Consider the following 15,254-nt stretch of genomic DNA (forward strand, 5'->3'; position numbering starts at 1 on the left):
TATTCTATTCTAGTCTAGTCTAGTCTAGTCTAGTCTAGTCTAGTCTAGTCTAGCTATTATTTCTATTCTATTCCTATTCTATTCTATTCTATTCTAGTCTATATTTTATTATTCTATTCTATTCTATATTTTATTATTCTATTCTATTCTATTCTATTCTATATTTTATTATTCTAGTCTATTCTATATTTTATTATTCTATTCTATTCTATTCTATTCTATTCTATTCTATTCTATTCTATTCTATTCTATTCTATTCTATTCTATTTTATTATTCTAGTCTAGTCTAGTCACTTGTCTGAGATGGTGTAGGTTTTCCTGCCTGAGCAGGGGGCTGGACTGGAAGACCTCCCAAGGTCCCTTCCAACTCTGATATTCTGTTCAGATGAAGTTCTGCATCAAGCCACTGGCCTTCGCTCCCTTTTTCCTCCCTAAACCTGTTTTTTCTGAGTACGGAAGACTCCCCGTCTTTGAAACGTGAGGAAGAAACGAAGGGAAAAGGGACTTTAAGGGCTGATCTCTTTTATATTTTCCTTCTTCCCGCCAGAGATCGTCCGAGCCATGACGTACGTCATCAACCAAGGCATGGCTATGTACTGGGGGACCTCTCGCTGGAGCGCCATGGAGATTATGGTAAAATCTTTTTTTTGGGGGGGGTCGGTAAAGATTGGTTCCTCTCTCTCTCTTTTTTTTCTCCCAAACTCTTCTTCCTTTCCCCTCTTTCTTCTCCACGACGTAGGAAGCCTACTCGGTAGCCCGTCAGTTCAACCTCATCCCTCCCGTGTGCGAACAAGCGGAATATCACATGTTCCAGAGGGAAAAGGTGGAGACCCAGCTTCCAGAATTGTATCACAAGATCGGTAAGGAGGAAGGGGGGGGCTGGGGAGGGGGAGGGGAGGAGGGGGTCTCCCCCCCTTTATTTTCCCCTCCTGCGTGGTAAGGTCCTTCCTTGTCCTCCTCCCCATCTATTCATGCTTTGAACCGAGATGAATGGGTTCATCAAACCTCGGCGACTTTTATGACTCGTGGACTTCAACTCCCAGAATTCCCCAGCCAGTTGAAGCCCACCTGTCTTAAAATGGTCGGAAAACGTTGGCCTTGACCAGGGGTAGTCAACCTTGGCTCTTTGATGACTCGTGGACTTCAGCTTCAGGAATTCTGGGAGTTGAAGTCCACGAGTCATACAAGAGCCAAGGTTGACTAGCCCTGGCCTTGATGAACACACAAAAAAAGACCTCGGTTGTGTCTTTAGGATTGTTGGTTTTTTTTTTTGGCAATCAGGGTCCCCCTCCCTAGGAGACAAACCATGATTCCCAAGCATCGCACGTTGCGGAAGTGAAGGTGGCTTATTAGCCCAAGGTGAATGGGCTAATCCCTCCACTGGCTGATGCTTGAAGGAGTTGGGGGTCCCTTGCTCTGGGGGGGGTCACAATAAGCTTGAGGGAAGGACCAAGCCTGCCAGGTGAATAATAATAATAATAATAATAATAATAATAATAATAATAATAATAATAATAATAATAATAACAACAACAACAACAAAACAACTAATAATAATAGTAATAATAATAGTAATAATAATAATAATTAATAATAATAATAATAGTAATAATAATAATAATAATAATAATAATAATAATAATAATAATAATAATAAAGTTGGAAGGGACCTTGGAGGTCATCTAGTCCAACCCCCTGCTCAGGCAGGAGACCCTATATACCATTTTGGACAAATGGCTGTCCAGTCTCTTCTTAAAAACTTCCAGTGTCGGCGCATTCGCCGCTTCTGGTGGCAGGTGGTTCCACTGGTTAATTGTTCTCCCTGTCAGGAAGTTTCTCCTTAGTTCCAGGTTGTTTCTCTCCTTGATGAGTTCCCACCCGTTGCTTCTTGTCCTGCCTTCAGGCGCTTTGGAGAATAGCTTGACCGCCTCCCCTGAAGATATCTATCCCTGCCTGAGCAGGGGGGCTCGACTAGATGACCTCCAAGGTCCCTTCCAACTTTATTATTATTATTATTCAGTGGGAGGAGGAGGAGGAGGAAGGCCTGTTGTCGCTCCTGACCCCAACTGCCCCATTTACCGTCTTCAGGAGTAGGCGCCATAACTTGGTCTCCGCTGGCCTGTGGACTCATCACGGGGAAATATGAGGAGCGAGTGCCAGAAAACTGCCGGGCTTCCATGAAGGTAGGATCCCAACCGTTCTTGACTGCATAAAAGGTAACCCAACTCACTTCCAGGTGGGCTTTTCAAGTCCTCCCCAGCTTGGTGGGCTTCCGGGCCCAGGAACGCCTGGCTAGGAATTTCTGGGATCGAAGGTTGGTCTTCCTTCTGTAGGCGTGGAGAGTTCCCAGAGTCTCCTGGATCTCTTCCGCTATCGTTTTATCTAAGAGTAAAACACAAAGGAAAATAAATAAAAATTAAGGGAAGGAAAATACGAGGGACAAGGGGGGGAAAGAGAAAACCGTTGGCTTTTCCGACTCTTTTGAAGCGCAGCGCAAGATAAGCACAATACGGCTTCCACTTTTCGCTTTTACACGCTAGCACAGAGGTCACCGACCGTTTCCTCCTTCCCAAGCACAAAATCCAGAAGTGGCGTGCAAATTTTAAAAAATAATAATAAAGTATATTCTCCTCTTTGAATCAAACAGACCGTTGAACCATTTCTGCTTTAGCTTCCTTGCTGTGGAAACAAGGCATATGTTTCCATTTGCACTTAATAATTTTTATAAACTATCACCGTCTATATCAGGGGTCTCCAAATTTGGCAACTTTTAAGACGTGTGGACTTCAACTCCCAGAATTCCTCAGCCAGCTGGTTGGGCGGAGGTTCGCGGCTTGCTGGACCCTCCGAGACGGTCTGGCCTTCTCCTCCTCTTTCAGGGCTACCACTGGCTGAAGGAGAAGGTGCAGAGCGAAGACGGGAAGAAGCAGCAAAGCAAGGTGAAAGCGCTCCAGCCCATCGCTGAACGCCTGGGCTGCACGGTGGCGCAGCTGGCCATTGGTGAGGACGCTGGAGGACGGGTGTGTGTGTGTGTGTCTTTTGTAACAAGGCCCCAAGGCAGGCAGTCGTCCCTCTCCGCTAGGGGATCCAGATAAGGCCTTCTTTGTATAGCTCCCATCTATGGGGAAACCAGGCACAGTCTCAGCCTCTTAGGATAGGATAGGATAGGATAGGATAGGATAGGATAGGATAGGATAGGATAGGATAGGATAGGATAGGATAGGATAGAAGTGGAGTAGAGTAGAGTAGAGTAGAGTGGAGTGGAGTGGAGTGGAGTGGAATGGAATAGAGTAGAGTAGAGTAGAATAGAATAGAATAGAATAGAATAAGAAATAGAATGTAATATAGAATAGAATAGAATAAGAAATAGAATGTAATATAGAATAGAATGTAATATGGAATGGAATGGAATGGAATGAAATAATAGAATAGAATAGAATAGAATAGAATAGAATAGAATAGAATAGAATAGAATAGAATAGAATAAGAAATAGAATGTAATATAGAATAGAATGGAATATGGAATGGAATGAAATAGAATAGAATAGAATAGAATAGAATAGAATAAGAAATAGAATGTAATATAGAATAGAATAGAATAAGAAATAGAATGTAATATAGAATAGAATAGAATAAGAAATAGAATGTAATATAGAATAGAATGGAACATGGAACGGAATGGAATGGAATGGAATAGAATAGAATAGAATAGAATAGAATGGAATGGAATGGAATGGAATGGAATGGAATGGAATGGAATAGAATAGAATAGAATAAGAAATAGAATGTAATATAGAATAGAATAGAATAAGAAATAGAATGTAATATAGAATAGAATGGAACATGGAACGGAATGGAATGGAATGGAATAGAATAGAATAGAATAGAATGGAATGGAATGGAATGGAATAGAATAGAATAGAATAAGAAATAGAATGTAATATAGAATAGAATAGAATAAGAAATAGAATGTAATATAGAATAGAATGGAACATGGAATGGAATGGAATAGAATAGAATAGAATAGAATAGAATAGAATAGAATGGAATGGAATGGAATGGAATGGAATGGAATAGAATAGAATAGAATAGAATAGAATAAGAAATAGAATGTAATATAGAATAGAATGGAACATGGAATGGAATGGAATGGAATGGAATAGAATGGAATAGAATGGAATAGAATAGAATATAGAATGGAATGGAATATAGAATGGAATATAGCAGTGGTGGTGAACCTATGGCATGGGTGCCAGAGGCGGCACTCAGAGCCCTCTCTGTGGGCACGCGCGCCGTTGCCCCAGCAGAGTTCGCCAAAGTTGCGGGCACGTGATGTTTGGAAGCGACAGGGCAGGAAGTGAGCAAGCAAGCAGTGTTGGCCCCGCGGGGATGCCCCGGTGATGGTGAGAGACTGGCCCCGGCCACGCTCCCCCAGTCTGCCATGACTACTGCAGCCACGCCCACCCAGTGGGCCACCCCCACCCCCGCCCCACCTGAGGGCACCAACGCTGATTCAGCCCTGGCACTTTGCAATAAAAAAGTAGGTTTTGGGTTGCAGTTTGGGCACTCGGTCTCTAAAAGGTTTGCCATCACTGGAATATAGAATGGAATATAGAATGGAAAATAGAATAGAATAGAATTACAGGATAGGATAGGATAGGATAGGATAGGATAGGATAAGATAGGATAGGATAGGATAGAAAAATAGAAAATAAATAGAAAATAGAAACTCCCAGGAGTCCCTTAAGGATTTTGTTCTTGAAAAGCTAAGGAGAAATTTCCTGACAAGGAGGGCATTTAACCAGTGGAACAACTTGCCACCAGAAGTTGTGGGTGCTCCATCACTGGAGGTTTTTAAGAAGAGACTGGATAACCATTTAACTGAAATGCTATATATATATAAGGTCTCCCGCTTGAACGGGGTGGTGGGAGGTGGGGGTGGACTAGAGGACCTCCAAGGTCCCTTCCAACTCTTGTTATTCCGTTAGTCGGTTAAGCAAGGCTTGGGCATTTGAATGGGAGGCCACCAGGAAAAGCCACAGCTCTGGTTGAGACGGGGGGGGGGGACTGGAAAAGAGGCAAGGAGGGCGATTCCAAAGAACGTATCAGACAGATGAAGGCGTGAACCGATGTGGTTCCGTCACAAACCTTTTTTTGGGGTGCCGGATGCTTTAGCTGGGACCCTCTTGGGTTGAGAAATCAGTGCAGCCCCCCTGGAGCAGGTTCACAGCAAGGAGGGGCCTGCACAACAGTGTCTCTGAATGCACCGGAGATGAGAGGGAACGATCACACTCACACCCACACCCACACACAAACACCAATTTTAGAAAGGTGGGGAGAAGATGCTCAACTGACCTATTTCGGGGATTCCTCTCTCCCCAAAGCCTGGTGTCTCCGCTCGGAAGGGGTCAGCTCCGTGCTCCTGGGGGTCTCCAGTGCCGAGCAGCTGATTGAGAACCTGGGATCAATTCAGGTGAGGAGGAGGAGGAGGACGCCAGAGATCTGGTGATCGATCGCTCGGCAGGGGAGGGGGGGCTGCGTTTAACTCCATAAAGGTGGTGGGGGAAGACCCTCCCCTTGCTCTCCATGTTCTAGATCAGGGGCCTTCAAACTTGGCCCTTTGGTGACTGGTGGACTTCAACTCCCAGAATTCCTCAGCCAGCGTGAGGGAACTATGACCCCTTTATGACTGGTGGACTTCAATTCCCAGAATTCCTCAGCCAGCGTGCCTGGCTGAGGAATTCTGGGAGTTGAAGTCCACAAGCAGGGGTCTTCCAACTTGGCCCTTTGATGACTTGCGGACTTCAACTCCCAGAATTCCTCAGCCAGCGTGAAGGAACTAAGACCCCTTTATGACATGTGGACGCCTGGCTGAGGAATTGTGGGCGTTGAAGTCCACGTCCTAAAAAGTCCCAGTTTGAAGACTTCAACGCCCAGAATTCCTCAGACCCCTATCTTAGATCCACCTGAATTTTTTCCCACCACGCAAGGTGATTTGAACGAAAACAGGTAAATAGGCTGAACACGCACAAACCTCCAGCCATCCCTGGATTCCCCCCCCCCAACCTCTCCCCAGACCCCTTAGAGAAAATCGATGATGATGATAATAATAATAATGATAATAATGATAATGATAATAATAATAATGATGATGATGATAATGATAATGATAATAATAATAATAATAATAATAATAATAACAATAATAACAATAATAATAATAATAATAATAATAATAATAATAATAAAAAAAATCTGAACATCTGGCTGACTGTGCGATGATCCATAATAATAATAATAATAAATCTGAACATCTGGCTGACTGTGCGATGATCCATAATAATAATAATAAAGTTGGAAGGGACCTTGGAGGTCATCTAGTCCAACCCCCTCATTCAGCAATGTTTTTTTTCCCCCTTCTTCGCGCTTTCTCCCCCTACAGGTCCTAACCCAGCTGACCCCTCAAGTCATCCAGGAAATAGACGCGGTCCTGGGGAACAAGCCCAACGCCAAGAAGGAGTCCCGGGCGTAGGGCCGGCCCGGCCCGGCCCCACCTGCTCTTCCGAGGACCCCCGTTTCCACCCCATCCCACCCCGCCCCGCCCGCCTCCCACCAGCTGCTGCCTTCTGCAGGGCGGGGGTGGGCCGAGAGGATCCGCCGCTTTTGCGCATGAACCAAATATCCATATTCTTCCAAGGCAGGTTGGACGCGGAAGGCTTCGCCCTGCCCCGTGGCAGCTGCTCGAGTCTTGAGTTCAAATCTACGGCATGAGCAATCGCGCTTGGCGGGGGAAGCCCGCTGCCTTGGGCCTAGCCGGGCCGCTGCACCCCTTTTCCGTATGATGGGGGGGGGACTGGCTCTCTCCAGAGGGACAGGCAGTTGTTGGAAGTGTGTGTGTGTGTGTCTGGGGGGGGGCAACCTAGAGAAATAAGCACAATCTCGGTCTAAGAGTACCTCAGTTTGTTTGGGTGTAAGATAACCTCGATTTAACCCTTGTGGGGGGGTCCCCTGCACCCCGTGTCTCCCTGGATTGCTTTTCCCACGTGGCGAGACGTTTTCCCCAATCCGTGTTTCCTTTCTGGACATGCTGTGTGTGTGGGGGGAGACGGGGTGTGTGTGTGTTCCCAGAGGTTGTCGGCTCAATGCACGTCTGAAAGGCAGCCAGGTTCGGGAATTTCAGGTCAAGAAAGGAAGCACAATCGCAATACGGTCCCACGTTTTCCGGGATTCACACCAGCATTATCGTCAGAATCCACGCTGGCCTAAATCGGGAGCCAAGTGGGAAAACAGCACACACCAGTGGAAGAAACACACACACACGCACACACACACAGACACACACTCCAGTGTAATTCTTCCGAGTTTGCCTTTGTCCTTTCGGTTCTTCCCGGTTCTTCCTTCAGTCGCTCCCCAAAAAATAATTTCTCCAGCAGATCCTTTTTCGTTCTTAAATTGTTCCCCCCCCCCCAAAAAAGGGGGGGGAGCAAGACAGCCATTTGTCCAAAATGGTACAGGGTTTCCTGCCTGAGCAGGGGGTTGGACTAGATGACCTCCAAGGTCCCTTCCAACTTTTATCATTATTATTATTATTATTATTATTATTATTATTATTATTATTATTATTATTATTTTATTATTATTATTATTATTATTATTATTATTATTATTATTATTATTATTATTATTATTAAGACTTACTGTGACACCTGCCAGGTCAAGATGCTGGCTGCGATCTTGTCACGGAAATCCTCGCGCGTGTGTGTGTGAGGATGTGCACGAAAGAAGGGGCGGCCCTGAGGTCGTAGGATGGTGGCCGCCATCTTGCCTTTTTTGACCCACCCCCCGTCCCCTCCCCTCGATTTCTCAAGAAGCAACTGGACCTGCCTGGATCGCCCGTCTGGGTCGGTCCCGGCTTGCTGACTGGCTGGCTGCGGCCGATGGCAGAAGCGGAAGCAGGGTCCAGCCTGGTAAAGGTTGGGATGGGAGACCACCAGGAGTGCTGGTGACTAGATAAGGGAAGGGGAAAGCCGTCCCAAAGGAAACGGGCAACTTACGTCTGGTGTGGTGGCCGGGAAAACGGGAGTCCGGGACGTGAGGGATGTCACCCTCTTCTGGTTCACCTCTAGGAAAGTGGCCGGGTTTGGAAAAACCGCCGCTCTAGAGCTGGTCCTGACGGAGGGGTTCTTATTCCCTCTGCCGCGCGTCTCCCCCCCCCCCACAGGAAAGCCAAAATTGCTCCCTGCAGCAGTGATTGGTTGAGAGGGAAGAGAATCTATTCTCCCTTTTTCCTGGGATGCCTCCCCAGAGGCTCCTAGGGGTCAGGACTCAAAATGGGGGGGGGAACCAGCTCTGGTTCTCAGCTCCTCAGTCTTCCTTCCTTCCTTCCTTCCTTCCTTTCTCCTTCCTTCCTCCCTCTTTCCTCCATCCCTTAATCCTTCCTTCCTTCCTTCACTCCTTCCTCCCTCCCTCCCTTCCTCCTTCCCTTTCTCTTTCTTTCCTTTCTTTCTTCCCTCCCTCTTTCATCCATCCCTTTCTCCCCTCCTTCCTTCCTTCCCTTCCCTCCCTTTCCTCCCTCCCTTTCTCCTTCCTCCCTCCCTTTTTCCTCCCTTTCTTTCTTTCCTTTCTTCCTTCCCTCCCTCTTTCCTCCATCCCTTCTTCCTTCCTTCCCTCTTTCCTTCCCTCCCTCCCTTTTTCCTCCCTCCCTCCCACTCTTTCTTTCTTCCTATCTCTTTTTCTTTTTCCCTTTCTTTCTTTCCTTCCCACTCTCCCTCCCTCCCTCTTTCCTCCATCCCTTCCTTCCTTCCTTCCTTCCTTCCTTCCTTCCTTCCCGTTTTCTGTTCTTGGTGCTCTCTGAGCTGGGTGGTTTTCTTGCAGACGTTTCATTACCCAAACTAGGTAACATCATCAGTGTATCAGGACTAGCACTGATGATGTTATCTAGTTGGGCCATGAAACGTCTGCAAGAAAACCCCCCAGCTCAGAGAGTAATAAGGACCCCATTCTCCTCCTCCTCCTCCTCCTCCTCCTCCTCCTCCCTTTCCTCTCCCTCTTCTTCCTCCACCCTGCAAACCTCTCTCCCTTCTACCGCTGATGATGTTATCTAGTTTGGCCACGAAACGGTCTGCAAGAAAACAAACCAGCTCAGAGGGCACCAAAGACCCCCTCATTTCAACCCTGGTCTGCAAATATTCTCCTTTTCCTTCCGTCCTCTTGTCTATTTCTCCTCCCTCCCTTCCTTCCTTCCTGCCCCCTTTTCACCCGTCCCGACCCATTTTCAAGGAATGAGCCATCTCTTTTAAAAGCAATAATAAAAAGTGCCCCTCGGGGTCAAGGGTCAGGTGGGGCAGTGGGGAAAGAGGAAGAACAACTCCTGCCTTCCCCCCTCCCTACCCCAATGCTTTGTTCGGGGACGCCTGGCGTCCCCCCCCCCTTTTTTTGCACTTCTCGATGGCTTTGAATCCCAACGCCTTGCGCTGGCTGTGAAGTTTACACTCTAGAGTAGCACCTGCCCCTCTTCCCTCGGTCTCTGCGGAGGGCAGCCATGGGGTGGGCATCTGCTGGTCCGAATGGAGGAGAGGGTGGGCGTTTCTCACAAGAGCAACGCCCCGTCCCCTTGGCATGCAGTTGACAAATCTCCCAATTTTCACCTCGGAGGTTGCAATAATCTCACAGTTGCCCCTTTGAACTGTCAAAAGGTGCCGCTCGGTTACATCTCGTGGATTCCTGCATTTGACTAGTCCAGGGGTCTTCCAACGTGGCCCTTTGGTGACTTGTGGACTTCAACTCCCAGAATTCCTCAGGCAGCGTGAGGGAACTAGGACCCTTTGATGACTTGTGGACTTCAACTCCCAGAATTCCTCAGCCAGCATGCCTGGCTGAGGAATTCTGGGAGTTGAAGTCCACAAGCAGGGGTCTTCCAACTTGGCCCTTTAGTAACTTAATAATAATAATAATAATAATAATAATAATAATAATAATAATAATAATAAAGTAGGAAGGGACCTTGGAGGTCATCTAGTCCAACCCCCTGCTCAGGCAGGAAACCCTATACCATTTTGGACAAATGGCTGTCCAGTCTCTTCTTAAAAGCTTCCAGTGTTGGAGCATTCACCACTTCTGGAGGCAGGTGGTTCCACTGGTTAATTGTTCTAACTGTCAGGAAGTTTCTCCTTGGCTGAGGAATTCTGGGAGTTGAAGTCCACAAGCAGGGGTCTTCCAACTTGGCCCTTTGGTGACTTAATAATAATAATAATAATAATAATAATAATAATAATAGTAGTAGTAGTAATAATAATAATAATAATAATAATAATAATAATAAAGTAGGAAGGGACCTTGGAGGTCATCAAGTCCAACCCCCTGCTCAGGCAGGTAACCCTGTACCATTTCAGACAAATGGCTGTCCAATCTCTTCTTCAAAACTTCCAGTGTTGGAGCATTCGCCGCTTCTGGAGGCAGGTGGTTCCACTGGTTAATTGTTCTAACTGTCAGGAAGTTTCTCCTTGGCTGAGGAATTCTGGGAGTTGAAGTCCACAAGCAGGGGTCTTCCAACTTGGCCCTTTGATGGCTGGTGGACTTCAACTCCCAGAATTCCTCAGCCAGGCATGCTGGCTGAGGAATTCTGGGAGTTGAAGTCCACCAGTCATCAAAGGGCCAAGTTGGAAGACCCCTGGACTAGCTTTCTCTGTGAACAGCCACAGAAGTCCGAAGGCAGATTGTCTTCACCTTGGTCGCTTTAAAACATGTGGACTTCACAACTCCCAGAATTCCTCAGCCAGGCATGTGGACTTCCGCTCTCTCAGCTGGAATTCTGGGAGTTGAAGTCCGCATCTCTTAAAAGGGACACGTTTGGACAATCCTGCCATAATGGACCATGATGTTCAGCGAGGTTATTCAACGTGGCAAAGCCCAGCAGAGAAACCTTCATTCTTAGTCTCTTAAAATTCTTGGGAAACGGACCAAAGAGAGAAGCAACCTGGAATGAAGGAGAAACTTCCTAACAGTGAGGACAATTAACCAGGGGAACTGCTTGCCACCAGAAGTTGCGAATTGCTCCATCGCTGGAGAGTTTTAAGAAGAGACTGGACAGGCACCTGCCCGAAATGGTATAGGATCTTCTGCTTGAGCAGGGGGCTGGAATAGAAGACCTCCAAGGTCCCTTCCAGTTCTGTTCTGATTAGATTACATATTTGTCTGGAACGATACAGGTTCTGCTTGAGCAGGGGGCTGGACTAGAAGACCTCTAAGGTCCCTTCCACCACTGAATCTATGATTCTATTACAATCAGGGCAATGGCTTGCCTCCAGAAGTTGGCGGGTGCTCCATCACTGGAGGTTTTTAAGAAGAGACTGGACAGCCATTTGTCTGAAATGGTATAGGGTCTCCTGCTTGAGCAGGGGGCTGGACTAGAAGACCTCCAAGGTCCCTTCCAGCTCTCTTCTATTCTAAATCTCTAATTTGCATGCAAATCCAACCCCTTTCCAGGTAAGACCCATCGTACCGGCTTCGCAAACCCGGTCCTCTTTCTCGCCCTCCCCAAGGCTGCTCCCCCTTTTGGGGAATATTTTGGGGAATATTCCCCTTTTTGATAGCTAAGAAGAGTTCCAGCCGGTTCAGGGAGCAGCTTGGCGTAGAGCTATTATAACTGAAAACGGTTCCAGTAGCATTTCTACCTATAAAACAGAAAAAGAGACCCTTATGTGGTGGGCTGCCACGTGGCTTTTTTGGGGGGGGGGGCAGGAGGGAAAATGTTTTCTTTTTAAAAGAATTTAAATTTTTAAAAGAATCTTGATCCAGATTTGTATCCGCTGAAAGCTCAGGGCAACGCACTTTACAGTTTTTAAGACGAGACCGGACCGCCGTTTGTCGGAAATGGCACACACGGTTTCCTGCCTGAGTAGGGGGATGGACTAGAAGACCTCCGAGGCCCCTTCCAGCTCTATTCTGATGACATTACCTATTTGCCTGGAATGGTATAGGTTCTCCTGCTTGAGCAGGGGGCTGGACTAGAAGACCTCCGAGGCCCCTTCCAGCTCTATTCTGATGACATTACCTATTTGCCTGGAATGGTATAGGTTCTCCTGCTTGAGCAGGGGGCTGGACTAGAAGACCTCCGAGGTCCCTTCCAGCTCTATTATTATTATTATTATTATTATTATTATTATTATTATTATTATTATTATTATTGTCGTTGTTACTGCTGTTTGAGGAGAGGGGATTTGTTGATTTATTGAAGGGTGCGGCAGAGGAGAAAGGAGATTTTAAGGGGATAAAATGGGATAGCTTCAGTTTTCGTGGGTGGGGGGGGGAATAATTCACGAGAGCCGAACAGCCGAAGCCCCATAAAAACTGAAGGGGCTCTGACAGCCGAGCCCCCCCTTTCCAGCTCTATTCTGATTCTGGTTTTGGACTTTGAGGTTGCTGTTTAGCAGAGGGGGGAGGAAAAAGAGGGGTGGAGGGGTGTGACTCTCTCTCCCAGCTGTCTGTGGAAATGCAAAAGGCAACTGGACTTTTTCCAAAAGCAATTTGATTTCCTTGGTTCTTCCTCTGAAGACATTTCGCCTCTCATCCAATGAAGCTTCTTCCGTTCTGCCTGGAGGATGGAAGATACATTACATTCCTTTGCAGTCGTCTGGGTCTTAGCAGCATTTCTGAGAGTCCTTGAGGCCGCTTGCAGGGCGCTGATAAAGCTCCAAGTGGCCTCAAGAGCTCTCGGAGAGTACGAACGACCAGGTGGCTTGCAAAGGGGTGTAAAGCCTTCCTTCCTCCCTCCAGCCAGAGCTGAAGAAGCAGTGGAACTACCTGCCTCCAGAAGCGGTGAATGCTCCAACACTGGAAGTTTTTAAGAAGAGACTGGACAGCCTTTTGTCTGAAATGGTATAGGGTTTCCTGCCTGAGCAGGGGGTTGGACTAGATGACCTCCAAGGTCTCTTCCAACTGTTATTCTGTCATCCTTCCTTCAACACTGGAAGTTTTTAAGAAGAGACTGGACAGCCATTTGTCCGAAATGGTATAGGGTTTCCTGCCTGAGCAGGGGGTTGGACTAGATGACCTCCGAGGTCCCTTCCATCTGTTATCCTCCCTCCCTTCTCCAACACTGGAAGTTGCTAAGAAGAGACTGGACAGCCATTTGTCCGAAATGGTATAGGGTTTCCTGCCTGAGCAGGGGGTTGGACTAGATGACCTCCATGGTCCCTTCCGAGTCTGTTCTATATTTTCCTTCCTTCCTTCCTTCCTTCCTTCCTTCCTTCCTTCTTCAACACTGGAAGTTTTTAAGAAGAGACTGGACAGCCATTTGTCCAAAATGGTGTAGGGTTTCCTGCCTGAGCACGGGGGTTGGACTAGATGATCCCCAAGGACCCTTCCAGCTCTTATTCTTTTTTTCCCCTTCCTTCCTTCTTCAACACTGGAAGTTTTTAAGAAGAGACTGGACAGCCATTTGTCCGAAAAGGTCTAGGGTTTCCTGCCTGAGCAGGGGGTTGGACTAGATGACCTCCAAGGTCTCTTCCAACTCTGTTATTCTTTTTTTTTCCTTCCTTCCTTGCTCCCTTCTCCAACAGTGGAAGTTTTTAAGAAGAGACTGGACAGCCATTTCTCCCGAAATGGTATAGGGTTTCCTGCCTGAGCAGGGGGCTGGACTAGATGACCTCCAAGGTCCCTTCCAACTTTATTATTATTATTATTATTATTATTATTATTATTATTATTATTATTATTATTATTATTATTATTATTATTATTATTATTATTATTATTATTATTATTATGCTTCTTGGATGAGAAGCGAAACGTCTTCAAGGAGAAACAATGCCCGGTTACCTCTTGGGGAAAAAAAACCCAAACACTTTTGGGGTCTCTCTGTCCCAGTTTAAAAAAAGTTAACTTTGAAACTTGCAGTGAGTGAAAAGCACGAAAGTGGGGGAATAAAAGAGAAGAAGTCAGCCACCCTTCCTCTTCCTCCTCCTCCTCCTCCTCCTCCCTCCAGGGAAACGGCCTTCTCTCGTTCCGGTTCTACCCCCCGCCCCAGCTGCTTCTGCAACCTAGCCGACTCTGCCTGTCTGGGGGCGATGGGCACCGTAGTCCAGGGCTGAGTTAGGGATGGTGGTGGCGCTGCTCCTCCATCCGCAGAGACCGCTTTTTTGGGGGGGGGGGGAGACGCGCTTGATATCAAAAGAATGGGCCCATCTAGCTACTTCTAGGTTTTTCTTCTTCTTCTTGTTTGGGAACAACCGAAGTGTTGAAAATAAACAGCAGAGGATGACACCAGAGATGGCCGGCCTGCGTTGTTCCTTGCGTCTCTTCTGAAGGGTTGGGGGGTTGTGTGTTGGTTTTAGCCTGGTGCTGTGTTCAAGTTCTTGGGATGAATAACGATGGCCGAGAGCCAGTTTGGTGTAGAGGGGAAGGTGTCGGGCTAGAAACTGGGAGGCGGTGAGTTCTAGTCCTGGCGTGGACATGAAAGCCTCTGGGCGACTCTGGGCCAATCAGCAGCCTAAGGCTGAGAGTTCTAGTCTTGCCTTCGGCGTGGAAGTCGGCTGCGGGACGGTCAGCCAGCCGTATCTTCTCAACCCTAGGAAGGAGGCAATGGCGAGCCACTTCTGGAAAAAACAACCTTGCCCCTGCCCAGTTTTAGCAAGTGAATTACAAAACAGGTGTGGAGCTGAATCGTTGGCTACCTGCCTGGGGAGTGACGCCGCCCGAATGCGAAGATTCCTGGAGGCGTCTCTTGACTGTGTCGTAACCAGGATCTCCACGTGACGATGATGGTTTCCTCCCAGGCCGGAGAAGCAGAGCCGGTCCACGTGCTGAACATCCTCCAGGGCGGCTGGCGCTTCCCCCGCACCGGGCAATTAGCATTCTTCCAAAGGAAGGAAACCGCCAGCTCCTCTCGCCACGAATTGGGATGCCTTCTTCCGCAGGAGAAGTTCTGCCACTGGCTCCTTTGGACCGGCCTTGCGTGGAGGCAGGTGTCCGTCTCACCTGGAGCGCGAGGAGGAGGAGGAGGAGGGGGAGGAGAACTGTGGGATTCTTGGAGCTCTCTGAGCTTGTTTTCTTGCAGACGTTTCATGACCCAATTAGGTAACAACATCAGTGCTAGAAGAGAGGAGGGGTGTGGAGAGGAGGGGAAGAGGAAGTGGAGGAGGAGGAAGAGGAGAAGAGGGAGGGGGAGGAGGGGGAGGAGGAAGAGGAGGGGAGAAGGAGGAGGGGAAGAGGTGGAGGAGGAAGAGGAGGGGAGGAGGAGGAGGAAGAGGAGAAGA

General features: G+C 47.6%; 1 protein-coding gene across 1 annotated transcript in view; it reads left to right on the top strand.

Annotated features, from left to right (window-relative positions):
* LOC107298316 (voltage-gated potassium channel subunit beta-3) overlaps nucleotides 1–6,532 on the top strand; it is a 34,829-nt gene extending 28,297 nt beyond the window's left edge. Inside the window, exons 6-11 of the mRNA XM_015827689.1 lie at nucleotides 548–633; nucleotides 740–860; nucleotides 2,089–2,183; nucleotides 2,880–3,000; nucleotides 5,385–5,473; nucleotides 6,443–6,532. Of these exons, the coding sequence (XP_015683175.1) occupies nucleotides 548–633; nucleotides 740–860; nucleotides 2,089–2,183; nucleotides 2,880–3,000; nucleotides 5,385–5,473; nucleotides 6,443–6,532 (602 nt within the window). The remainder of the gene's footprint in view (nucleotides 1–547; nucleotides 634–739; nucleotides 861–2,088; nucleotides 2,184–2,879; nucleotides 3,001–5,384; nucleotides 5,474–6,442) is intronic.
* Nucleotides 6,533–15,254: the final 8,722 nt, after the last annotated feature.

This window comes from Protobothrops mucrosquamatus, unplaced genomic scaffold, assembly GCF_001527695.2.
Source record: "Protobothrops mucrosquamatus isolate PMUCROS unplaced genomic scaffold, P.Mucros_1.0 scaffold3869, whole genome shotgun sequence".
NCBI classification, from domain to species: Eukaryota; Metazoa; Chordata; class Lepidosauria; order Squamata; family Viperidae; genus Protobothrops; species Protobothrops mucrosquamatus.